The sequence below is a fragment of the Uranotaenia lowii genome, chromosome 3 (assembly GCF_029784155.1).
Source record: "Uranotaenia lowii strain MFRU-FL chromosome 3, ASM2978415v1, whole genome shotgun sequence".
In the NCBI taxonomy this organism is placed as follows: Eukaryota; Metazoa; Arthropoda; class Insecta; order Diptera; family Culicidae; genus Uranotaenia; species Uranotaenia lowii.
In genome coordinates, this window is record NC_073693.1 from 239,064,173 (window position 1) to 239,092,127 (window position 27,955).

The 27,955-nt window shown below is 37.4% G+C and overlaps 2 protein-coding genes across 5 annotated transcripts in view; one reads left to right on the plus strand and one right to left on the minus strand.

Annotated features, from left to right (window-relative positions):
- Positions 1 to 27,955, plus strand: part of LOC129751472 (uncharacterized) — a 56,660-nt gene that overhangs the window by 15,519 nt on the left and 13,186 nt on the right. For all 3 annotated transcript variants that reach the window (XM_055747012.1, XM_055747011.1, XM_055747013.1), the window contains exons 4-5: positions 27,025 to 27,113; positions 27,207 to 27,267. In XM_055747012.1, the coding sequence (XP_055602987.1) occupies positions 27,025 to 27,113; positions 27,207 to 27,267 (150 nt within the window). The remainder of the gene's footprint in view (positions 1 to 27,024; positions 27,114 to 27,206; positions 27,268 to 27,955) is intronic.
- Positions 960 to 27,649, minus strand: LOC129751467 (RNA-binding protein Musashi homolog 1-like). Of its 2 annotated transcripts, none has more exons than XM_055747004.1 (6): positions 27,311 to 27,648; positions 26,718 to 26,837; positions 26,343 to 26,649; positions 25,623 to 26,284; positions 23,396 to 23,770; positions 960 to 1,157 (listed from the first exon to the last, which is right to left on the minus strand). In XM_055747004.1, exons 1-6 carry the CDS (start codon positions 27,511 to 27,513, stop codon positions 1,097 to 1,099), a joined length of 1,728 nt encoding a protein of 575 aa, XP_055602979.1. In that variant the 5' UTR covers positions 27,514 to 27,648; the 3' UTR covers positions 960 to 1,096. The 2 variants fall into 2 exon arrangements, with proteins under 2 accessions (XP_055602979.1, XP_055602980.1); XM_055747005.1 differs by lacking the exon at positions 960 to 1,157 and adding an exon at positions 11,136 to 20,031 and having other exon boundaries at positions 27,311 to 27,649.

Below are 27,955 nucleotides of genomic sequence, written 5' to 3' on the forward strand. Positions count from 1 at the left end.
ATTGTCCTTGAACAACAGTATTGGACGCTATCTTGAAAATCACTTGACAAAAAAACTAGGTACCGTTTGACAGTTAATGGAAAACGAATGGAGTTGAAAGTTTTTTCACTGGATTGGATCTAAACGGGCGCTTGAAGACAAGTAGTTTTTGTCTTAGATTTGAGTTCTTAAATCGAGCTTCAAGATGTAGCATTTTGTTTGCGGATCCACTTGCCCCATTTTACCCTAGAAGTTCGCAAGTTTATGGAAATATAAAACTTTAAATTGGCATAACTTCGGAACGAAAGGTCGTAGAGACTTAAAATCCAGTGCAAAATATACGTTTTAAGTGTCTCAAAAAATGTTATGAACATTCTTTGTTCCGCTAATTTCCCGTTCTGGACCATGGCCGTGCAGTGTGTACATTAGAGATCGTTATGCCCTTATTTGCCCTAAATGTTTTATTTGAATTGTAGCAAAACTTTTTACAACACTTTTTCAAGTTTAAGTAGAACACTCAGAACTGCTTTAAACACACACAAAGCTACAGAAAGATACAAAATATGTTGTGCTATCCATGTTCAACTGACATTTCAAGTTTTAAGGGAACAGTCCTTGGGTGACGGCAGGTTGTACTCTAATTCGATCATTCTGGCCATGGCTAACGATAACAGACGGATTCAATATCACACATGTTTTTTAAATTGTACATTGTACAGTCGATATTGGGGCAGTTATTCTTTGGTTATCAACAACCATTATGCAGCTCGTTGAAAGTTTTTAACGGTCGCCATCAATCAGAAGTTTTCCTTCCAAAATAAAGATTCAATTGATAAAAATACAGTGTTTTGTACTGCAATTCTTACCTAACGTGAGCAGCGAGGTCACTCCGAGCGTAACCCGGGCCGGGATCGCTTCCGGTTTGATCCAGAACGAGATCCAGGACATCACCACAATCAGCGCCGACGGAATGTACGTGTGGAACAGATGATAGCCTAGGCGCCGCCTCAGATTAAAAACCACTGCCAAACAGGTGAAATTCCCAGTCGAGTATTCGATCGTACAATCGGTCGTGTAGTTGTTACTGATGTCCAGCTGCGGCAGCTCGATTTCCGGATTAACCACCAGCGGATCGGTCATGTTCCAGATGAACACCAGATCCTGCACCGTATGGGATACTAATGAGAGGGAAGATGTTTCGGTTAAACTATTCTGAAGATTAAGGCCTAAGATTTTTTTTTTTATTTTAACAAATTATAGAACGATAAGACGAGTCGTTGGTTATTTGAACAAAAAGTTTGAAAAAAAACTAACAATAACATTTGGACATGCAATCGTGCATTCATTGCCTATTGATAAATAACAAAAAGAAACAAATGGGTTAGTTCTGTAGAGTAAAAAAACAAGTTAGTAATGAATGCAAATTGTTTAAACTAACTTTTTATATCAACTATGGAAAGTGCAACTAGTTGGCAATGGCAATTTCTAAGTTTTGGTTTCTGACGTTTAAGTTTTCTAAGACTTTTTATTGTCATTGTAAAATTACACCTCAGCGCCAACTAATGCAATAGTCAGATAAACGAAAAACTAATCTAAAATCTAAACACTAAACACTAAATAAATAACGATTGCAATACTTACATGATCACACACTAGATTTTTACAGAAACAAAAAACGTTTGCGAACTACGAGAGATGAAAAGTACAGAGTACACGACTTGGCTTTGGGAGCTTCTAGAAAGGGCTTAGTTTTTTTATACTATCTAGAATGAGATTTACGGTGCCGAAACCTTAAGAGTTTCCGTTGTTCTAATCGAATACGAAACGAAAATTTGCTGTTTGGTACACAAAATGAAAAGGGTGGGTGGGTTTTCTTTTCAATTATTGCTTGGTGAAAAATGGAAAAAAGTTTGTTTGGTTAATTCCAAAAAGGTGATAGATGAAATACGAAAAAAGCGAAAGAAAACAACTAACTACGACGGTTTTTTTTTTGTTTCTGTTTAAACTACTAATGCTTTATTTTTCAACTTCAAACATGGTTCGTGTGAATATTTAGTTCCTGTAATTATTGTTTTTTTGTTCATTGATTTCTTGTCTTAATCTTGTTGCTGTTTGCGGTTGTTGTTGTTATTGTAATTAATATTTCCGTTACGAATATATTGGTTCCAATCGGTATTATTATGTTTTCATTAAGTAGATATTGGCTGATTAAAACAAAATTAAACAGTTACTGGTTCAAAGGCTTCATTAAACTATGGGTGTTTTTAGTGGTTTTTGACAAAGTTGGGTAACAACAATATCGGAGTGCCATTTACAAAATGTCAAAGAGAGTTGTTCGATACGATTACTTTTGCTGCATCAACTACGATAAAAATATTAAAATTAATGGGGAAAGAAACTTAGAAAGATAATCTTAATGCGATCTACCAATAATCAAATTAATGTGTCATTTTTCGATACGTTCTGTTTGTATGTTGTTTATCATAGCACTACAACTAAAATTAGGATAGTTAAACAAAAATAATCTCATTGCAATCAGTAATAGTAGGTTACAAACTATAAACTAAGGCTTGAAGATAATCTAAAGATAGAAAAAGGGAGAGCGCTATTCATGTTTAGGTGTTTTTATTCGCTTATTTGCAATCTACTTGTTTGTTTTTTTTTTATTCAATCGGCAACCAGTGGTTTCACTAATATCTACAAAGTACGTTATTTGCTTTGAAAATATGTTTGTTTTTGAGTGTGTATGTTTGAGTGTTTGTTTGTTTGTTTGTGTACGTGTGTTTTTGTTTTGCTACCACAATTACGCGCAACGGTTTTAATACTACTTGTTACATCACATTTGCATTCTACAGCTACTGCTACTACAAAATGTTTTTTTGCTGTTGATTTGGATTTTATTCCTCCACATCACCATCAGAGTGATATTTTGTTATTTCGTTTATTACTATTTTATACACTACACAAGTTATTGGTATTTTTTTGTTTAATTTTAATTGGTTCAAAACAACAATTGGCTTGTTTTGTTTAGCTTTTATTTCTGCGAATATATCTGCGATAGTTTCGATCTATTACTTTTTTTTTACTTTCATGACAATACTTTGTTATTCTGTTTTTTTTACATGCAACTATAGGTTGTTTTGTGATTTTTTTTTTAATTTCAAATCTGTTTTCATACAGGGAGTTTTGTGATAGTATAGGATACTATAAAGGTATGCATGACTGATGTTTTGTATTTTTCTGTTTTTGGTAGTTGGAAGGAGAATTGATTAACCTACGAGTACATTAATGATATGCTATCGGTTAGTCAAACAGGTGGATTCATCGAGAGGGATTAATGATTGTTTTTTTGTGGAAGTGTAGAGAGAATGGCGATAAACGATAGGTCAATTTGGGTAATTCCAAAGTGAGTTTATGATATTCCTGTATGAAACTGGAAATTTCGTTTGAAAATTGATTTTTCTAAAAGTAGAAGCGTACTAACCGAATATAAGTCATCTATGTGCTTTGGTTTGGTGAACTGATTTCAAAGTCAGATGACAATGTTTTTTTTTTGTCAAAAAAATAATTTGAAGAAAATTGGAAAATTTAATTTTTAAATTTCAGTGTCTCGAAACACTAAGTTTAAAAATTGTTAGTTTTTTTTATATATCTCCATTATTATTTGTAAATTTTTAAATGATTTTGCTCCCACGTGGACTTCAAGTGAGAAAATCATCGACATGTTCTCTCTGCAATCAGGAGTGCATCCAGATGACTAAAAATCAAACTGACGTTGCCGATTTGCAGGAGAAAGAGCAGTTTTACAGTCAACTGAACAGCGTGGTGGAGGAAATTCCGAAGGGTGACATTCAAATCCACTTAGGTGACTTCAACGCAAAGATTGACTCCGAAAATCAGGACCTTGAGCGCATCATGGGGCGCCATGGTCTGGGACAGATGAGCGAAAACGGAGAGCTGTTTGTAGAATTTTGTGGCAACAACAACATGGTGATCGGTGGATCGCTCTTCCCCCATCGACCAGCACATAAGGTCACTTGGGTATCCCAAGATGGCCGAACAGAAAATCAAATTGACCACATCTGCATCAGCCGAAAATGGAGAAGGAGCCTTCTTGATGTCCGCAACAAACGAAGCGCAGACATTGGATCTGACCATCACCTCGTCCTTGGTGAAATACGACTGAGAGTTGCGTGTGTCCAACGGCGCGAGGAGAAAGTCGGGTGTCGGTACGACGTCCGCCGGTTGGAGAATCCAGAGGTGAAAAAGGCATACGTTTAACAGCTAGAATCCCGAGCCTCGGAGCTGCCGACAGACGGAACAGTCGAAGAACAGTGGTGTGGAATCAAGAATGCCTTTATCACGACGAGCCATGGTACTCTCGGTAAAGTTTGTGGAAGAAGAAGTGAATGGATGTCGGATGAACCTTGGAGGATGGTCGATAATCGAAGAAAGGCGAAAGTCGGAATTGAGCAGGCATGTACCGGGTCAGCCAAAGCAGCCGCCCGCTTACGATATGCGGAGCTGGAAAAGGCAGTTAAACGAGCTTGTAGACGAGACAAGAGAGCCTGGACAAACTCCCTAGCCGAAGAGGGAAAAAGAGCCGCCGCCAATGGAGATATCCGATTACTTTATGACATTTCTCGCCGCCGCAGTGGTGCAAGGACTAATACAAGAATGCCGCTGAAAAAGACCGAGCAGGTCAGTTATTGACCGATCGAACAGATCAGCTCAAACGATGGACTGAGCACTTCGAACAACTCTTCCAAGTCACGAATAGCGATGGCCAACAGAACCCGCAGCTTGAATCGCCAGCCGTAAGTCGCATAAATGGCGTCAACTCGGAAGCACCCTCTCTGGCTGAAATAGAAGCGGCAATCGAAGACCTGAAATCCAACAAATCACCTGGGATCGATTGCATCCCTGCTGAAATGCTGAAAGCCGACCCTGCCCTGTCAGCACAAATGTTGCACCGGAAGAACCAGGAGAAAATCGACGCTACACTCCGACGGCAACAAGCTGGATTCCGATCCGGACGATCATGTGTGGACCACATCACAACGCTACGAATAATACTGGAACAAATCAACGAATTCCAGGACTCTCTTCTGCTGGTGTTCGTTGATTTCGAAAAAGCATTCGACCGACTTAACCCTGAAAACATCTGGGCGGCTCTAAGGCGAAGAGGAGTACCAGGGAAACTAGTCCATCTCATCGAAGCACAATACGAGGCATTTTCGTGCAAGGTCTTGCACGACGGTGTCTTGTCCGAACCAATCCCGGTAACTTTTACCGGGTATCAAATGGTTTCCCTCTCAAGGCGGGTTTTTATATCCTGACCCAGCTTGTTCCTCATTCTCAGTACTTTCTGGAATTATTTTTGACTCCATAAGCACAGCCACACTTCGTCAGATCAATAGCGTCGAGAATGAAAACGGACGTATGCTTGATCTATGTTTCGTGAATGAAGGAATTAGAATGTCGACAATTGAATTAGCTCCCGTGCCTTTGGTCAAATTGGTTCGTCATCATCCAGCTTTGCTCATCTCGATTGAAGTTTCCGCTTGGATCTTTCTTCTGAGAAACCAGCTGGATTCTTTCTTGACTATAATAAAGCAGACTTTCAAGCTATCTCTGTAGTGTTAGACTCTATAGACTGGGAATCCGAGCTTGCACTATCTGATCCCAATGCTGCGGCTGAAACTTTTTCACATGTCATCAATTATATTATTGATCGTCATGTTCCGAAACGTTTGGTGAATGAAAATTCAAGAGCTCCCTGGATCACCAAAGAATTACGCCAGATGAAAACTTTAAAATGCAAAGCCTTTCGCAATTATAATAGGCACAAATCACAAGGCGCTAAAAACCATTACCGTAAACTTAATTCTGCGTATAAAAAAGCTAGCAGCCGATGCTATAGGAACTATTTGACGCGACTGCAACGTAACTTCAAGAAACGTCCAAAATCGTTCTGGAAACATGTCAAGGATCAGCGGAGTGGGTCTGGAGTACCAACCTCTATGTTCCTGGATGCCGAAACGGCTTGTTCGAACCTTGATATTTGTAATCTACTCGCCAAAAAATTTTCTAGGGTTTTCGTTGATGAACCAATCTCTGCCGATCAAATAGTTAACGCTGTAAGAAATGTCCCTTCCCTGAACTTCTCTCTAAACAACATTACCATAGAACAGGGGTCGGAAAACTTTTTAAATCATTACCCCAAAAAAATTTTTTTTTGAGTTGATATTATCCCATGACGAAGAGCAAAAAAAACGTATCCGTAAACACTAAGCGAGCTCTCTGAATGCCTCAGGGGGGAAATGAAAATATACACTTTTCACTCACAAAATATTCACTGTTACCCCCAAGAATTTCCCTTTTACCCCATTTGGGGTAATTTACCCCGGTTCCCCGACCGCTGCCATAGAAGAAGGGAATATCTTGAAGGCGACCGCTAAAATGAAAAACTCCCTTTCCTCGGGCTGGGACGGAATACCTGCCACATTTTTGAAACGCTGCATGCCTCATTTATTGTTTCCTATTAAACGAATATTCCAAGCATCGCTCGATAAAGCTGTCTATCCTTCGCTGTGGAAGGACGCTTACATGTTCCCTGTGCACAAAAAAGGGGACAGAAGGGACGTGAATAACTACAGAGGAATTTCCGCCTTATGTGCTGTTGCGAAATTATTCGAACTGGTTCTATTGGATCCTATCTTCTCTTTTTGTAAGCAATACATTTCAAACGATCAACATGGTTTTATGCCCAAGCGCTCAACGAGTACAAACTTATTGACTTTTACATCTTTCGTGCAAGACAGATTTACAGCGGGTATCCAAACTGACGTAATTTATACGGATTTGTCCGCTGCCTTTGATAAGGTAAATCATGAAATAGCTTTTGCCAAACTCGGACGTCTAGGCATCTGCGGTTCCTTATTGGACTGGTTTCGCAGTTACCTGTGCGGAAGGAAACTCACCGTTAGATCGGCGGATTCGTATTCCAGACAGTTCCCTGCCACATCAGGGGTGCCACAAGGAAGCCATCTTGGGCCGATTGTTTTTCTAATTTATTTTAATGATGCTCTTCTTATGCTTGACGGACCGAAACTCGCCTACGCCGACGATCTAAAATTGTTCAACGCAATTAAAACCCCAGAGGACACTGCTTCACTGCAAAGGCAATTCCACCTGTTTGCTACCTGGTGCAAGGACAACTGCCTGACGTTGAATCGCAGTAAATGTTCCGTCATAACTTTTTCGCGCAAACGGCACCCTATATCTGCAGATTATTTTCTTTTGGACCATCCAATCGCTCGTGTGAACCACATCAAGGATTTAGGGGTGATTCTTGATCCAAAATTGGACTTCAAGACACATACCAACTATATAGTTGATAAAGCTTCTCGATGCTTGGGCTTTATATTCCGTGTAACGAAGGATTTTAAAGACGTATATTGTTTAAAAAGCCTCTACTGCAGCCTTGTTCGCTCCATCCTGGAGTATGCATCGGCTGTTTGGAGCCCTTTCTACCAGAATGGCGCTGATAGGATTGAGGCTGTACAACGACGTTTTATGCGGAATGCTCTACGCCATTTGAACTGGTCTGACCCGTTCCACCTCCCAAGCTACGAGAATCGCTGCAGCCTTGCCTGGACATGCTACAAGCCCGCCGAGGAGCCACTCGAGCATTATTTGTCTCCGATATTTTGGCATCGAGAATTGACTGTCCTTCGCTTTTGGAATCGATTAACCTCAGTGTTCGTCCTCGAGGACTTCGAGACCGGAATTTACAGCTCTACATTCCCCTTCGTCAAAACAACTATGGGGCTAATAGTGCACTGATTGGCGTTATCAGGACCTTCAATCGTTATTCCGAACATTTTGATTTTGATACATCGAGGGAATTATTTAAAAGAAGAATTTTGACAGCATCGAGAACAGCGTAGTGCGTAATCCCGTTTATAGATATATAATTTAAACTGCTTTGTTTTATATTCATTTCATCATTGCGATCAACATGTGATCCGTTGATATATTATCAAATAAATAAATAAATAAACTGCTGGAGTGAGACAAGGATGTATCTTATCACCGCTACTTTTTCTAATCGTAATGGATGAGATTCTGACTGGATCGATTGACTGTGCATCAAACCGAGGATTGCCGTGGAATCCTTTAACAATGGAGCAACTGAACGACCTTGACCTGGCTGATGATATTGTTTTGCTCGCTCAAACACAACCGGGACATGCAGAGCAAACTCGACGACCTCACCGAAAGTTTCAAGCAGCAGGTCTCAAAAGTCAATGTCGGAGAGACCAAGTCGATGGCGATCAACACAGGAAATCCCTCTAGTTTCATGGTAGCTGGGCAACAAGTTGAGAAAGTGGAGGGCTTCCAGTTTCTTGGTAGCCAGATAACGCCTGATGGTGGTACCAGGAAAGACATCGAAACCCGGATCAGAAAGGCCCGATTTGCGTTTGCGAGTCTCCGAAACATCTGGCGGTCACGCCAGATCTCTTCCGAATCTTCAACGAATCCGAAATCTTCAACTCAAACGTCAAATCCGTATTGCTGTACGGGTGCGAAACTTGGTGCACATATGCGGTGACGACGCGAAAACTGCAAGTATTTGTAAACCACTGCCCTGCGGAATATCATCCGCGCTTGGTGGCCTGGCAACTGGGATATCGAATGAGGAACTACATCGCCGGTGTCATCAAAGGGCGCTAGAAATCGAGATACGGGAACGTAAGTGGAGATGGATTGGGCACACGCTGCGAAAAGATGAAAACGAGATTTGCAGAGAGGCGCTAGATTGGAATCCAGAAGGTCATCGAAGAAGAGGCCCAGAACCCAGAAACTCGTGGCGGCGAAGCCTAGCCGCTGAAATCCGAACTGTCGACGAGAATCTTGACTGGGACCAGGTGAAGACGCTGGCTCCAGATCGTCAACAGTGGAGGTCTTTTACCACGGCCCTATACACCGGAGGATCGGCGCGGGATCATTAAGTAAGTAAATGTTTCATGAATTTTAATAAGATTACCTTCATTTTCTTCATAGACAGTTTTTCGATCAAACGAATGGTTTTTTAGATACACGCATTCGTATCGGTCCCATTTCTAAAAGAACTAAGCTTCATCATGGGTACTTTGCAATCGCCTATGAAATGGCTATGAACGAATGACAGAGTTCATGGGACGAAGGCGCAAAAGGAAGGTTTTTTTTACTCAATTCACCCTAAAGTAAAAACCAAAGCTTGGTTCAAAGGACTTAATTTAACTAGAGATTTCATCCGTGTTATGTCTCGGATTGTGGAAACTCTTATGAAGACATATGGATGCTAGACGGGAGTTTTAAGCTATCCTCCAGCATAACGGGAAAATAGCTGAAACACCAATTCGGGATGTTTTGGTCCGACAAGACCTTGAGTTCATTCATTTGATGCTCGTTTCTGTGGTCGCAGGAAAAAGTCTCTTCTCTTTACATTGATATAGGACACTGAGGTTCATGTTTTAATGGAAACGATTTAAAATATGTTCGTTTTTTTTAGTTCAACCTTTGGATATGTAAGAACTAGCCAACTAAATCTGTGGATCGAATTAAGCTGAAGAATTTGCACCAAGATTGCAACACTGTTGGTGATAAACCAACATTCATGATTCGTAGAGAAAACGTTTTGTAAAAGTTGGAATGAATCAATTTTTTTCTCGGTACGTCAAAAGGATTTTGAAAGAAGATAAATTTGAAAAAAAAAACGGGAATAATACTTATCATACGTCTACTATAAAACTATTCAACATAATCTACAAAGCAAAGTAGGAATAATTGGGGTTTCACAAAAATCAGTATTTAGGTAACTTTTAAGTTGTACTAACCAAATTAAGAAAAACATTACACAAAATCAACAAAGGAATGACACAATTCTATAAGCAATCAATTTTCACTTCTAGTCTAAACAGCTCAACGCAATGTACTGGTGCACCAAACCCAAACACTAATTAAGGTGTAAACTAGCGTAAACTTACGTTTTAAAATTTGAAAATTCTCTCGCATGAATGTTGCAATTATGAAGTCTAAATAGTAAATACTCAATAGGGAAAAAGGCACAATAAAAAAATCCATCGTATTGGCTCGTTTACGTTTTCCAAACAGTATGGTTCTCTTTATTAGCGCACAATTTTATTGGGTTACCGTTCCACTTTTGAATATTTTTTTTTTCAAAAGGGATCAGTAGCACACAACGTACACTGGAATGTATTGATCGAAACACAAACTATTGATATCGTTTCGCTTGTATTGTACAATGTGAACTGTTTCAACGAGTACCTACTCTAATCTATTGAGACAGAAAGCAAAAACATACGTGAATATCACACTACCACCACCAAATTACGCGGCAACATTGAGACTTTCTGACAATCCATTTCGGGTTTTTTTTTTCGGTGTGTTACACCGATTATTGGGGATTCAGTTAAATTCGGGAGTTCGTTTAGTAGTTTGAAGCTGTTTGAGTATGTATGTTTGTTAGGTTGAAGCCCTAACCATTGTATGGATAAGTGATTTACAGAAGACTAAATACGTTAGAATTAATGGTTTGAAACTAGACTTACAACAAGAAAACTTGGCTGAAGTATTAAGTGTGGGAGCAAAGAGCGAACTAAGATAGAATTGAAAAGAAAAAGTTACGAATAAATAGGAGAAACTTAAACGAACTAAACTACAGATTCAAAGAGGTTTTTTACTGTTTGTCTGTATGTGTGTGAGAGGGTCAGTGGCTTTGTTTTGTTAGAATAGGTGTGTGCATGTTTGTTTGTTGTTGCAATAAGTATTCTATAAACATTGGTTTGTTTCTATCACTACTGTATACCAATATGATTTATTCAAACGCACACATCGTGTTGGTTTCTTTTTATTTGTATTGGGTGCCAAATCAAATGGCCATAATTACAGTACTAGGTTGCTTTTTTTTATTATGTATATGCAATCCATACAGATGCACTAATAAGTAGCTATGGTACTAAGGTATATAAATATTTAATAATACTTTCAATGCATTTCTATCAGTATGTATGTTGTATTACTTTCATCAGGATATATTTACGTGAGACAGTCTAACAATACTTTCTACGGTTCAATCGTTCATTGAATTGTTTTTTTTGTTTGTTGTTTTAATTTACGTACAAGTGACTTAACACTATTATCTGGTACTTACTGCAAACTACTACTGCCTCAAGACACTACTACTAATAGAGCAAACGGAGAGTGTGATTCAGAAACATAAATCAAGGTGATTGCCTAAATACTCGAATTAACATGATGTTGGTCTGTGTTCAGCGATGCTCAAAAACATACGAGTACGGCTCAATGGTAAAATCAATCGAAAACAATAGTATACTTAAGAAGGTATTTAAACGGTAGTAAAGGCTTATCACATTACCTTTTCGACAACCCTTTCTATCGAACGGGGATCGCGATGATGTGCTTAGCGAGGAAATTAGCATAATGCAATTCACGAAAATTGAAAACTGGCGACTGCACAAAAGAATTGTTCAGTTCTTTAGGGTAGCTTTCAGTGTAGGTCTTAAGAACGGTACCAGTTATGGTTTTTTTTTTTCTGCCGTTTCATGGGCCAGCCATCTTCTGTGCAGAGTTGAAGGTAATTTTCGGAAGATTTTCATTTTTGAATTTTTTTGTTCCTTACATTTTCACTGCAATCAATTGATACTAGTTTTAAAAAAAAAGTTATTTTTTATCATTCAATTACACCCGTTTTAGTCCAAATTTTAAAATGCGCAAACAAACGGTACCAAATAACACTCACACTTGTTCGGAACACTCCAAAATGCGGTTTCCTAGCTCAAACAGGTCGAATAAAACAAAAATCTATGCGTATTCGAAAAATAATCTTAAGAAAAATAAAAGAAAATATCCAGTACCTAAAAGTTTAGTAGTTATTTCACTACTCATCTTTTTTAAAGAATTTTCTACAAATTTTCAAAACTCAATATTCGGATTTTAGATTCTTCAATGATAAAAAACGCAACAGCATTTCGCATGATTTTTTTTAATAGGGAACAGTATAGAGAATTGGAAATTCAGGGTTGAAAATAAAATAACGAATTCGAAATTAGACCTAATTTTAAATTGGGGAATAAGATTCAGATTTCAAATTCATTGAACAGGAATCAGGATCCAGAATTCAAAATTCAATTCCAAAGTTCATAATTTTCAAATTCTGTCATTAAGATTTAAATAAAAAATCAGATTCAACATTTCATTCAAATTGTTTAGGCTATTCGATTGAGAGTTCAGATTTCGAAAAGATTTATTTTCAAAAGAATTCATAAATCAGCTTCGGACTTAAATTCAGAAACCAGATCCTGAAGTTCAGAATTTTAGGTTACAGATTTGAAATTACAATCCATAATCAAAGTCTAATCTTTAGATCATCAGAATTGAGATGTAGAGTTCAGATGCTAACTTTTTATTCCTGAAAATTTTAAATTCAATGTTCAGATTCGGAATACAGATTCGGTTCTTATATTTTATAAAAGTTAATAATTTTGAATCAACATTAATATTGAAATTCAGAACTTAGATTCAGAATTCAGGTCTCAAAATTCCCAATTTTATTCAGCATTGATTAGGCAACCCGATCAATAAATAAAGACTGAAAGAAACCTAACAGCAATTTTGATTCAGAATTTGGATTCAAAATATAGATTCATAATACAGATTTCGAATTCGGAACCGAGATTCAGAGCTCAAAACTCAGATTCATAATGTGTTCAAATTCTGCTTTCAGTTTAGTATTCAAAAATTATATTCAGAATTAAGGTTCCGAATTCAGATTCATACTTCATATTCACAGTTGAAATTCGGAATCAGGATCGATAGTTTTGAGTTCAGATAAAGATGCTGGTTTCAGATTCAGAACAAAGAATTCAGATTCAAAATTCACCTACAGAAATTTAAATTTTATTTCCGACAGAAAACAAGTTTCAGATTCAAAATCGAAATTAAATCTTAGATTTTGGAAATCAGATTTAAAATCATGTCCTATCTTAATTCCACAAATTTAAATTCAGAATCCATATTCAAAATACAAATTCAGAGATATACGTTTCAAAACTCAAAAAAATTATTCTTAATTAAAGTTTTTAATCTGATATTTGAAACTATTAGTGAATTCTGATTTCAGTTTCTTAATTTTTATTCAGGATTTGATTTCAAAATTGAAGTTTTTTAAGCCTTTTTTCTGATTTGATGTTCTGAGCTCTAAATCTCAGTTTAAAAATAAACAATTGAATAAATTAAGTAAATTAGACGACAACGAAACAACACAAAAAATAAAAAGTTGAAACCGGAAAACCGAGATCAATCACACCAAATCACACTCAACAAACGGGATTTGAAATTTTTTTTTTTTTCATTTTACTTTGGAACTGCAACAGCAAATGGTTTTTATTTTAGTCGAAAAAAAACCTCTTCCATTTCTTTAGTTTTTCTTTTTCTTTTATTTTCGTGAAAAAAAAAATTGAGTGCAATGAAACGGAACTTAGAAGGGATTAACGTTTGACTCAATCGATTTTTTTTAATGCAATATATCATTTCGTGTATTTTTCGTGTTTTGCACTGCTTTTTGCTGCTTCTGCTTTCTTTTGCTCTTAGGTTTGTTTAGTTTATTTTTTTTTTTTTTCATTTATAAAAATAATAAAAAGAGTAATAATAATTCGCTTTGTTGTCTTATTGATGCAATTTGTTTTTTTTTTGTTCAAGTGTATAATTTAGTGTATAATTATATTTTGTCTTTTTTGTTTTTGTTTAATATTTTTTTCTTTATCTCCATATACAGCTTTGTGTTTGTCTTTTTCTGTGTATTTATACCTTAAAAAAGAACTAAAATGTATTGCTTTTCGGTTTATTTCACATGAAACAATGTGCTATACCCCTCGGGTTTTTGCGGATTATTTTTCTGATTTTTTTATTTGTGTTTGCTCTTTCGGAAATCCGCTCGGGTCCTACTTACTTTATTGATAATCTTTGATCCACTGGCTAGGTCCATAAAAGTTCACACACACCGATGATTTCTTGTATTTTTATTTTCCTCTCTTGTCTAGTGTATAGCTGTGTAACGAAGTTTTTTTCCTCCATTCTCCATCCGGAAGAAGATACAATATAAACAGTTATCGAGTAAGCTTCATTCAAACTTTGAATACTAGAGAGAGCGTATATTTTGTTGTATCATTTGAAAATGAAGAGTATTGTCAATTTTGTTCCTCCCAAATGGTGTCGTGTGGCTGCTGCTGTGTTATTTGCTGATATAGGTAGGGTACTTTTCATAAAAGTAACACTCGAGAAGAGAATTTTTGTTGCTTCCAAAATGCTTTGTTTGTTACCAGAATGATTTCAAATGATGACCATTCACTGTAGTGTAATTCAATAGTAAATTGGATATTCTAAATATACATGTATTTCCTAAATGAGCATTTTTCGTTATTCGAAATCGAACTTGAACAGAATTGAAATCGAATCGATATTGCTTCAGAAACTGATGGAAGGTCAACTTAAATTCGGTGATGCATACATATATTGTCTTTCGATTACTAGTTACTCTGACGACTGCCCCGGAAATGAAGAAATCACACTATTTTCGCTTTTTGTTTTGGTTTTGATTCCGGTTACCATTGCTTACGTTACAACGAAAAGTAAAACAGTACGATCAATTGTTGTAATATTCGAGCAATTATTTACTTTAAACTTCTCAAAAATATGTGTTACACATACTCTCGACTTTTTTTTAACAACTTTAAAGCGTGAAACAACTTTGTCTTTATTGTGTTTAGTTCAGTTTTTGTATAGTTTTTGTTTTGTCTTGGGAATAGCAAACTAATTTTATTCTCTGATGGAAAAGGTTACTTTATACACGCGGGTGCTTTTTTGATCGGGTTTGCTTGCACTGATTTGGCGCAACCCGAATAAATCGGTCGCATCCTAGAAGGGTGAGTGCCTGATAGCTGTTTATTTTTCTTCGCTTTCATACATTATTTTAAATATATTTTCTTTTTGGTGAGATTGGGAGATCAAAAAGAAGTGAATATAAAAAGCCGCCAATTAGATAGCTGAATTTTGTTGTCGTCTTGCTGCTGTTTTAAGTTACGTTTCTTATTATTGTAATACTTTTTTGCCATTGATAAATGTTGCTTGTTTTTTTTTATTATTTTTAGATATTTGTCGATTTTTCTTCTTCTGTGTTAATTGATAATACTACTCTCATAGATATAATGCATTTTTAAATTGCCAACTGATGATGATATTTTTCAGTGTGTCAATTTTGTTCGTATTCATTATACTTAATTCTTTCGGTAGATGTTCACTTGTAAGAACATTGTACCCCTTACCGAGCATATTCGAGTAGTTCAACAATTTTAAGTAAGTTCTTTTATATTGAATTCATAACATTTAGCTTTACGTTCTGTGTTAGCCTTTTTTTACATAAATTCTTTATGATCTACGTTTGACAATCTTGCTTTTTATCTTGTTTTATTAAAATTGATAAAAATAGCAAAATTCAAAATTCGATGGGATAATTTTCATAGTATTCATACTTGTGTGTGTTTTTTCTTCTTTTATTCATCTACTGCATGAACTTTCGTTTTTTATTATTTAACTTTATTTTGTTGTATCAATAACATCCAATCTACAGTAGCATTCCAAAGTATTTGCTCTTGTCTCCAAAGCTCTTGATTTTTGTATTTTCGTTTTCATGTTGAGATTTTCTAGCGGTACGTTACTTGATATTATTTAGGATTTTTTGGGCCGAAAACCTTAGCTCAGCTCTCGGAAGAGAAGTCCGTTTATTTAGTTTCGTATCGCTTGCTTTTACATTTAGCTTGAATTTGGTCCACGCGATGATTCCCTCGCATTTCTTGCACTTTTAGTTTTGCTTTGTGTGTAAAGTGTTGTGACTTTGACAACTGTCATGAGATGAGCTACGTCCCTCAGATTTTCCTTTTTTTGTTAAGACTTATGTACCCTAAATCTCCAATAAAAGTATCAACAACGATGCCCGAGGCTTCAGACTTGATATTAGAGGGCACCCGTATAATATAAATTTTACTGCGATGTAACAATAACTGTACACAATAATGGGTTTGTTGATTGATGTTTTGTGGGAAGGTCGGAAAAAATTCCTCCCTTCCCGGAAAATATGCCAATATATCAACATAGTTGTAGAGAATATTGCGATTTTTGTTATGGTTTTTTTTATTTTGCTTCATGATTTGGCAGATGGAGCCTGATCTAACCCATTCTAAATTCTCACTCGAAGTTTACAATTTAGATTTGCAGCTGCGGAATGGCACAAGCTTGTTTTGATGGAAGTTTCGAGAATTGATAACATCCAGTTGAGTAGGTGTTTCCGAATGAAATTTGGAACAATTCACCAGGTTTTTTTATATCGAATAAACTGAATTTCTTAGGTTGACATCATAAAGCCTTGTTCGTACAGGTTGCGTTAGGATACAATGCGAAAATATTTTAACTTTGACATTGATTTAATTTTATTTAAGTAATTACGTGTATCTGTTGACAGTGTTTATTTGAATTTGTTTTGGAGTACTGCGTCAACATCAAATTTGTTTTTGTTTTATTGTAAATTTACCTTGGAGTACTGCGTCAACATAGAAGTTGTTTTCATAGCAAATTTACGTCGGAATACTGCGCCAACATCAAAGTTGTTTTTTCGTGCATAGCAAATTTGCGTTGGAGTACTGCGTCAACATGTTCATACTTTAATTTTCCTGGATTGCAATTTTAATTGGCGTAAACTTCGATATCAACATTGTTTGTTCTGCATCGCAAATTTATGTTGGAGTACTACGTCCACATAGCAGTTGTTTTCATTGAAAATTTACTTTGGAATTCTGCGTCAACTTTAACATTGCAATTTCGGAATTGAAAATTTACGTCAGACTACTGTGTCAACACCAACATTGCAAACTTACGTTGGAGTACTGGGTCAGCATCTGAATAGCTGAGTCCTAGTGAATTTGTAAAATATGTACAAAGAACTGCTTAAAGTAACTAAAAAAGGGAATGGAGTTGTACTTTTTCCTACCGCACCCTGTTTTTCGCTAATATGTATTCAAAAGTGTCATCTTGCAAATCTTGACCAATTGCTCCATTTGCATTCTCGGGACATCTTCACGTCAACTGGCTGTAATTGTCACCTGGTGAAGAAACTTCTGTCAAAATAAAATCGGCCAAAAGCTTACTGATTTACCCTTTTGTAGGTGTACTTGCTAACGCTTACCTAAATAAGCCATCAAATTTTGACGTTTCACAGTTGAGTCGAAGTTTCCAGCAATCATTTTGATTGTGTTTGAGAAGCTCTTGTGCCCACACGCTCCTAACATCTTGAAAAGTCATTCCACATTTTAAGTCTCCTGTAACTGACTTCAAATACTCACTCGAAACCAAGACAATAGTGAAAGCTATCACTGCAGTTCAGTAGTATCCCGCAGGAGAAAAACATCGCACTATATCAAACCCTGCCGAAATCCTTCCCACTCACAGAGTTTTTTGCTCAAGTATTTTCTACTAAAAACTTACATTACGCTTAGCTCTGTTTCATTTCCCTCGTGTTTGTATTTTATGTACTTTACTTGCCTATAATGGAAGAACGAATTTTTTCATCAACTTTTGCTTCACCTAGTCTGAATACACAATATATAGTTACGATTTATCTGTGGATCTTCAACGTTTCGAAATACGTTACTTTTTTTATTTTACAATCAAATAACGGATATGTATTTATCGTCGCTTCAATCGTCCAATCCAATAACATCACTACATTACTGATAAGGTGGAAACATTCACTATATGTCTAGTACGTTAAAAGAAAAATAACGGTGGATATTGTCATAGAATACAGCGAGAGGGCCTTTTCCGGTAGGAGGTACTGATCGTCCCCCACGGGAATACACTAACTACGGGATTAAATTTCAAGATGAAAAAAAAAACTCTCAATTAAAACATCAACAAATTGTTTAAACGTCAAATTATGATTATCTGATGTTTGGTTTCGGAGAAACGCCTCACTACGACGAACGGGAATGTCATGCTTCGACGCAGGAAAGACGTTTCTCGTAGCGTGACTTGGCTAGCAAAGTATCGCACCTAAAACTTACAAATTTGATAAATATGGTACAAAATTATTCGGAATCAAATTTAGACTACTCAAATTTTCTACTGACCCCTTAATTTTTTTAAAGTAAATTTCTAACTAATTTTGCTTGATTTTTCTCATATTTTACAAAACGATACCAGTACGATGCGGAAAGAAATGAACCTACAAACTCAAGGAAGTAGCACGAGTTTTTGACATGTTTCAACCGAGTTTCATCATTCAACCTACACTGTGCACTGGTGGACTCAAAGATAGATTAAATGTAAAAGCAATCGATACCTACTAGTATAAACAAGAAATTTGGCTAGTCGAGATGATTTTAACGAGACAACCTAAAAAAACAAAAAGGTTTATTTACATGATTGATCCGTTTTCGATTACGAAAAAAAAGTTAAACTCAAAATTTAACAAAAGAGTATTTACATCTCAAAATCCAATATTTTCAATTAAACTTAAAAGTTTATTCAAGTAACTAAAAACATAAGAAAGTTATGTATTCATAAAACAAAAAAAAAACATTTAGAGAATCCGAGCAGCTGAAATAAAAACTTAAAGCACATTAACATGCAGGACAGTAGCGAGCCTCTAATTATTCATTTCAACACTGCTGTTTAACTGAAAACAAAAACGTTGGAACATCTAAAATGTTTTTTTTGCAAATTCACGTTGGAGTATTGTGTCAACATCAGAACTATTTTACCCCAAATTCACACAGGAGTAAAAGGTGAACATCGGTATTTTTTTACTGACAATTTATGTTGGAGTACTGCGTTAACATCGAAATTAATTTATTACCCAAATTTACGTTAGAATACTGCGTCAAAAAAAATTTTTTTTTAATTGAAAATTTTCACTGCAAAAGTGTGTCTACTTTGGCACTGTTTCAATGTAAATTTACGTTGAAGTACTGCGTCATGTGACTTAATGCAAAATTCGACAAGATATCATCAAATAAATATTGACTGAAACCGTTTAAGAGTACAATGCTTACATTGGTAGCGTTCTACACGCTCATATAAATGTAAGCATTGGTGACTGTATAAGTATTGAAACGAAACTCTTCTCAAACAGATGAATAATTTCTCCTAACGAATAGTTTCAAGATTTCATTTTTTTTTTTAATTTAGCTACAGTCACAGTACTGACTATCACCACAGTACTATCAACTTTAAGCTCTTTTGTTAGTACTTCAAAGAAGTTTTTTGTGAGGCAACCCACCAATCCAAAGCGGATATCTTAACATTAGGAACACAAATATTTAAGTTTAAAAAATACCTGAATCACACTCGTCCTGGAAATCACTGTCTTTTAAGAAAACCATTAAAAAATATACTAAGCTATAAATAAAACTAATGTACACACTGAAAATAAACCTAAAAAATACTGACGGAAAATCATAACCTAAAACGAGTATACTAAAATCACTTACAAAATCATATATACCACAAAACGCATAAAATAAGGCAGTCTTTGACATAGTATTAAAAGTGTATGTAGTTGTGTAATGTTTTGGGAATCTAACTAGGTAAAAGTAGGTAGTAGCTAGTAGTAGCAATCTTCATGCCCCTCGTCCTTACTTCTCGTCGTTTGGGCGCTAGGGAGCGCTTCCGCAAAAAAAAAAACATACAATCGGGAAATGCTATCACTTCATTGGGATCACTTACGCTGTTTGTTTGTGCTAGGATAGTTCGCTCTTATTTCGTGTAAAAGATTGTTTCTTTTTTTCGATTACCGAACTCGAATCATCACACGAAGATAAGTCCGGTAGCACTCTTTCGCTGGAGAGTTTAAACCTCAAGAAAAAACTCGAGCACTTCAGTATCCTCATTCAACAGTGCGTCTCCGGAAAAATTCTGAAAAAATTCGCATGACAAAGAATGTAGAGATAGAGAGAGCATCATCAGCAAAAACGTATCAATCGGGCAAGTTTAGGGCTCGATACGAACTATTATTTACACACCGCAAATAGAGGATGATGATAGAGAAAAAAAACAACGGACTACATTAGTTCTACACCGGGTTCGGAATTACACAAAAGTATTATTAGTCAATCAGCCAACCGCGATTAAGGAGTGGAAGGAACCAACAAACCACAAGCCATATTGAAGGTTTCGATTACGGTGTGTCTATGAATGAAGGGAAGTAAGATGGGCGCGGTGCGAATCGTTTCCGGGTTAGATGAATAAGCATATATTTGCCCCCTTCTGTCCCTACTTGTCTTGTGACGCAAATGATGAAGATAGTAGAACACGAGTTAACAAGTTGTTGTTACTCCAACCGAATATCTACATGTAAGCTAATAAATTCAATTAGCCATTGGCCCCGTTGAATCGGTCATGCCTTTTTTGAGTGGCTTCAGAAGACTGACTTTTCAAATTTTGATACTTGTTTGATTTGAGTTTGATTTGAGATTTGAGAGATTTGAGTTCTATGTTTCATTTCAAGCTACCTTTTTATCAACCCTTTTGTCGTTCAAATCAAACATAAAACATGACCACTAAAAACGAAAGTGAAATAACGAGAGAGAAGATATCGACACGTACGTAGATCACATGAGAAAATATATTGTTTTAATTGGTTAGAACATCCATTTATGTGTGTATGTGTGGGTGTTAGTAAAGAATAATGAAAGAAACAGAAATAAAGACAGCACCAAAGTTTTTTTTTGCACTTTTATTGACCTGAAATAAAAAAAAAGCATTGCTCGGAACATCAGCCATAAAAGTAAAAACTAAAACTAAACCTAATATAAATAAAAGTCCAATACGATCAATCAGTGTAATTCAGATTCTTGAACATGTACATACATATGGTTATATTAAAAAAAAAGTCAGAGAACTACAGCGACAAGCTCTTTGTATACAGATTATTATTAATTTGGAAAGTGTTTTACTGTTTCGGTTCATTAGAGTCAAATGATATTACGAGTGTGCACAGCAGCTTGGGATTAAAGTCGGTTGCAGCCAACCCCCTGGCAACTTGACGTTTCCCATACAAATCGCGTGTGCCAGTTTTTTCTGGTTCTCTGGTTCTGTCAAATCGAAAATCAAGCGACTTAACATGTCGGAAGGACGCATATGGAAATATGTTTTCTTTTAACCGATTCAACAAATGAAAAAAACGTTCAGAATTGAAAATTAGTTCAGTTATACGTAAAATGAATCTGTTTTCAAAAGTTCAGTCGAATAAAGGGCACACAGACGTAAATCTGTATTACGTTTACGTTTAAAACTTTTGGACTGATCAAAATAATTCACTGATATACGGCAGATTTTTGGGAAAAGAACCCCTTCCACCAAAACTATTGATGACGATCGTACAAAATAAATGTAAAACAAAACATTACCACAACAATCGTCGAATGATTTTTATAAACTGCTATACATATGATAATTTTAGTATAACAAAACTTTCAAATTATAGCAGAACATTTCTCGGTTTATGGAAAACTGTTCCTATACAATAAATAAATATGTAGAATATTCAATGAGAATAATAATTTCGGTTGAAATTTTTTTTCATTCATTCGAATTTTATGATTTGCACCACATTTGATGATCTGCCCTTTCCATACGCATGGCTCGAAAAGTATGTAAACAAGCGGTACACAAGCGACACCTGCGGATTTCAATCAGGCACACGAAACTCGCCAGAACTGTCAAGTTGCCAGGGGGTTGGTTGCAGCGAGCAAACTTAACGAAAACTGATCCGAAACACTAAATGGAAATGCAGGCATCCGAACGGCAAGTTTAATGTACAAATAGTAGGTAATAATATAAATACAGCGTCCCTTCGCGCAGAACGTTCGTTACATAAGTTAACTAGTTTCAAATAAGTTCATTACGATTCGTTAAGTTACCGTCTAAAGGAATACTGTGAATAATTAGATGCTCGCTCAAATCAAATTGAAATGTTTTACAGAGTAAAAAAATCTTAACGTAAAGTGACATAACTACCACAATGTTTCGCATTCTTTTTTTAGTTCGAAAACCATAAGAGATAGGAAAACATAGCAAATTTTCAACACAAACAATACCATTTAAAAACGGATTCCAACGAAAGGATTATTTGTACTCTACGTTTTTGTCGGATAATAAAATTGAGTATACAGAAAAAAGAGAGAGAGAGCTATTGAAGCACGAGATCCATAACTTAACCGAATAACTACTAAAACATACATACACTACTGAGAGTGCGACGAAGGAGCGGGTGGCGACGACTTCGCGGAATATGTCAGGGCGGCGCTTACAGACTTAATCTAGAAATCCACCGAGTGGCGTTACGTCAATACTGTTGTCATGCTTCGATCTTTTTTTTTTGCTTGCTTGTTGTTGCTTCCGCGCGTTCTTTGCTATGGCTATTACAAGCTATTCATCGTTTAGCCGCTGGTATTAAGGACATCATATCGCAAACGCGTGGCGATGAAGTCGCCCGATAGTAGCCGATACACATGCTGCGTATCGGAACCACCCATGGTGGCATCTAACTACCTACTTCAATCTTCGCGCTCGCGGTTTCAATTCTATCACAACGATTGTTCGAAAGGGTCTGGTGTGTGAGCAAACGGTTTGCGATATGCGCCAACGTTAAGTATTACAGCCTATTAAGTAGTTTTTTTGGAATGGACAAGAGCACTTTTCTTACAAACAAGTATTAAGATGTGTGTTGTACCCTACTACAGTATAAGGTTTCAATTATTGCTACCATACGAGACCTAAGGTTTTAAAATAATGCATATCTTTTACTGATGACTCGGAAGCTTGGTATGTTTTGGAGTATTGATTTCACTGTGTTTGTTCTATTTTACAAAACTGTCCGACATTCCCAGTAAACGTAATGTTTCTACTTGTTTACAAACAAACGTTAGACTAAGCGTTAAAATGAACAAAGGTTGTTATAATTGATGATACTGAGTTATTAAAACATTGCGCATTTGTTAGGATAAAATGTAGTAAACTGATGGCAGAAACGCGCACATTTGTTGATGATTTCAGTGGGCTTGCTTGCTGCATTTGGGCACTCTGCGATCCGTTCCACTTTTACAAAGTGTTACTGTGTAGTAGTCCCACGCAAAACACAAATAGAGGAAACCCATATACACACTAGAGTGAACTATATGTAGCCGCACGCGTATGATCAGGTTTGGTTTTTTCCTTATTCTTTGAGAAAGCACTAAGAACATACTAAGAGTAGGGGGAAGCAGAAAATTATACATACATTCCCATGCCGTACAACGAACCCCAGTCCACGCCCTGGAAGCTGGACATGTCGACGTTGGCCAGACTGTAACCTTGATAGGGATTGGCAGTGGCGGCCGTCGCTAGACCGGCAGGCATTAGCTGATGCGTGGCGGCTGCGGCAGCATTGGCCCCTTGCTGTGGATGACCTGCCGCCGCGGCAGCAGCCGTCACCTGTCCGGCCTGCGGGGGTTGGGCAGTGGCCGCGGTCATCTGTTGGGCGTGCGGGTGGTGGGATTGGCTCGCTGCTGCTGCTGCTGCTGCCGCTGCTGCAGCCGATTGGTACTGTCCGGCGCTAGTTGCTGCACCGGCCGCGTGGGCGGCGGATGCCGATGGCATTGGGTAGGGCGCGTACCTGAAACGAGAAGGGTAGAAGAAATTAGCATATTAACATAAACGCCATGCAGGAACTTGACATATTTTAAGAAGATTCAACAAAATTATACTGGAATTTTTTAAACATCCAGAATTCAGAAACGACATCCACAAATCTATAAGTTCGACGAGAAGATCAATAAGGACATAAGAGAGAATGAAAAAAATTAAAGAACTAGAACCTGTCGATGCTCACAAAGATTTTTGTTTATGATTCTGATGTAAAATAGATTGGAAACTACCGTTGCCTCCGAATGGTTGCATTTGAGCTTTTCCAAAGGATGGTATTGTGATGATGGTACATAGAATACAACGTCTAGAAAGTAGACAAGGACAGAAACCCTAACAATACGTCGAATTACACATATTCTTGAGGTCGAAAATCGTGACAAACGATTTCAGCGCAAGTTAGCCACTCAATGGAGTGTCTCATGCTTAACAGACCATTTTGCATTTGTGAAAATTGAAGCAACACAAACAGACAAACTAGACAAACTTCAGGCGTTCCTCAAGAAAGTATTCTTGGGCCAATATTAGTCATGTTGTTTATGAATGATCTTGACACCATTATTCAATCCCCTAAATTGTTATTCGCAAACTGTCTAAAAATGTAAGAAAATGGAGAACTGTTGAATCACTTTGAACTTCGAATAGATCATGGGCGAGGAGCAAATTAATAGAAGAGGTTCTGTTGTAAAGGGCTTAAGCTTCACCTAAGACATAAGATTGACGTTCGACAAACATATCTCTACATTGATCAGCAGTGTTACGTATCACACTGTTTTATATGAAGGAAAGATCACGCATAACTTCAAAGACATCTACAGCTTGAGTACCTTGTTCTGTACATACGTAAGGAGCACAATTAAATTACGGCATAAAATTTTGGGCACGTTCCATTCAGTTCACCTCAACTGCATCGAGAAATTAAATAATTATGCTTCCGACATGCTCTTCGCAGTCTGCCGTTGAATTATCATGTTTTACTTCCATTTTTCGAACATTGTAAGAATTTAACCTGCCAACTATAGAGCAACGAAGAACTCTTCTAAAACGTCTGCTCCTACCGAGTAAATCTCAACTTTCATGTTTGTATGGAAAATTTAACATTTTGGTCTGAAAAACGAACCTGGTTTTTTAAAGCTTGGAACCGAGCCATGCCTAATCATTTTTGTGCCAATTTATAAATTCTGTAAAGGAAATTTTCCACTGTCTAAAACCTTAACTCAGTATCTCTTTAGCATTTAGCATATTTTGGCATTTTTATTTGTGGTTGTCCTAAGACAGCTTAGGCCTAGAAGGTTCTACTTGCCTTTATTGGAATTGCAGGCAATTCAATCTAACCCACAAGCCATACCTTCATCAACAGGTTATAGCTCGGTTATTTGAAGGGATACTAAGTTACGGTCTTGGGCAAAGTTGTTCAGACGAAAAAATTCCCTAAGAGGTACTGGGTCGATACCTCGATTCCAAAATTAAAAGAGAAAAATGTTCGTTTTCCAGAACAAAATGTTGAATTTGCCCATACCAACACAAACGTTAAAATTTCTTATGTATTCGAATTTTCAGCTTTGAAAAGATGAATTAAATTGGTTTATTTCCGATTCGATCTGTTGAATCTTACGATTACACATTCTGAATATTGTGTCTGGGATCGTCGTCTGAGCTTAGAAGCTCAGGAAAAAACTATTTCATTTGTTGAGCGAATTACCTAGAGCGATTTGGAAAAAATCCTCTACCCTTATTATAAGGAAAATATTCTTATGAGGTTAAAACCGACATTAAAGTCAATTCCTTTTACGATATAAACAAAAAAAACCGCAAAAACTCACCTGAAACTATGCAGCGTCGGCGGATAGGCGGTGAACATTTTTCCGAAACCATTCTGCACCTGGAGGGCGGCGTGCGCGGCAGCCGCCTGGGCAGCCTGCGCTTGGGCCTGCACCATCAGCGCTGGGTTGGCCAGCTGGCTGACCAGTGGCGCTTGTCCGGCTGCTTGGGCCGCTCCGACTAGTCGAGCTGCGGCTGGTGCCGCGATGGGCAGTGCCAAATTTCCCAGCAGAATGCGCTTCTGCAGCAGCTGCTGTGCCGTCGGTGTCACCGCTTCCTTCGGTTGCGCCTTCTTACATTCGACCTTCTTGTTTTTGATGGTATGGAAATGAATCTCGCACACCCGATCCACCACGTCCTCCATTTCGAATGTGACGAACCCAAAGCCACGGTGACGTTTGGTCTGCTGATCCATCAGCATCACAGTTTCCTCGACCTTGCCAAACTGGCTGAAATATTGTTTCACCTCCTCGGCCGATGTGTCTTGCGAAACGCCCCCGACGAAGATCTTCTTGGTCTTGTTCGATTGCGTTTTTGGCCGATTCTTGGGAGTCGCATGCTTCGGGTCGATCTTCTTTCCATCCAACGTGTGAATTGGCACTTTGAGAACTTTGTCTACGCTACATGGTTCCTGGAATGTGATGAATCCGAATCCTCGGCTCCGCTGTTAGAAAAAAAAAGTTTGTCAACTGTTCTAAACTGCAAAAAAAAGTCATTCATACCTGCGTGATGGGATCTTTCATAATCAGTACGTCAGTCACTTTGCCAAACATGCCAAAATATTCACTCAACTTTTCCGACGACGTCTGCCAACTGAGTCCGCCAACGAAAAGTTTGCCTGGAGCCGGGTCGCTGGTGCTGTTCGGTGTCGAGCGACCGGACGAACTGCCATTGGTGGAGCCGGCCTTATTTGCACTGGGACAAGTGTTGGTGGCAGCATTACTGACGAGGGTAATTTGACTATTTGGCTGAGCTTTCGGGTCCTGCTGTTGTTGTTGCTGTAGTTGTTGTTGCAGTTGTTGTTGGTCTCTGTAAAGTATTTGCAAACACGGTTAAAATAGTTCAATTCTATCCGTAACAAATCTTGCAACGCTCACCTGCTCTGCTGGGCAACGACTGCTGCGGCCTGTGGCGTGAGGAGGTTTGCAGTTTTGATTGGCACCAAGGCATTGTGTAAATCATGCTCCAATAAGCCGGTTGTGTCCAAGGTTCCGGTGCTGTTTAAAAAAAGAAAACGAAACAGAGAAAATAAAAAATTAGATACACTTCTTAGAAGAAAAAGGCGAAACAAATAAAATCAACAGCGTCTAGACTCTCGCTGAAACACTCCCCCGATAGTATTCTAATGAGCATTATAAACACACTACTGAACTGATTCTATAAACGTTCAACTTTCGGTTTCAGGTTATCCCACTGGTCGTTATTATTGGCGTTGCCGTCGCAGGTGTACTCGGATTCAGCACATATGCGGGGCTCACGCGTCCAGACGTTAGGTGGGTGTTACTGTGATTTACTAATGCAAAAAAAAACGTTTTCTCTGCACATTGGCTAATAAATTTGGAATTCGATCACGCTTTTTTTTGCAGCTTCAACCGCAAAACTTACGAGTGGGACACCATGGATACTATGAACCCGAGAAAGCTCAAGGTAAGTTATACAAGTTTTGATCAAATTTTTGGACAATTCTTACCCTGGAATAATCTTCTGGTGGTGATCGATTACATTTTCACCGATGATAAAATTTCCTGGTAGCCACATCTGTTGATGTTCGTTGATCGCCGGCATCGTAAGTGTTTCGTTGCACGTTTTTGAGAATACTGAAAGATGCTTCAAGCAGTAACAGAAGCAACGGATGGGTGAAGGGACGGATGTCAAAGATCTATCTACCTGCATCTAGCGCAGGTATAGAAAACTGGGATTGCAAAAAGTACCCTATTTACCTAGAACAAAGCCAATTTAGCCGTAGTAATGTCAGGGACGAAGGACTAGGTTGAAGAAAATGTTCCGACAGGTATTGTCAATGAAACTTGGCACGATTCAGTTTTATTTGGATTGCTATGTTTCTTATAAGAACTTTTACACCTCAGATGCGGAAAAACAAATGTATGTAGAACTGATTTTGACTGAAGCATCTAGCAGTTTATAAAAACGTCAAGTTCTTTTTCTCCAAATCTTCAAAAACGTATTGAACGACTTCCAGATGTCCCTTAACATAGACTTAATGAAATAAGTCGATAGCCACCTTAGTTTTCCCAAAGATACCATCACTTCAAGATAAAGAAGTGGGCTTTGCCGCGAACATTAATTCTTCTATACGGACTTTCGATGTTCAAAA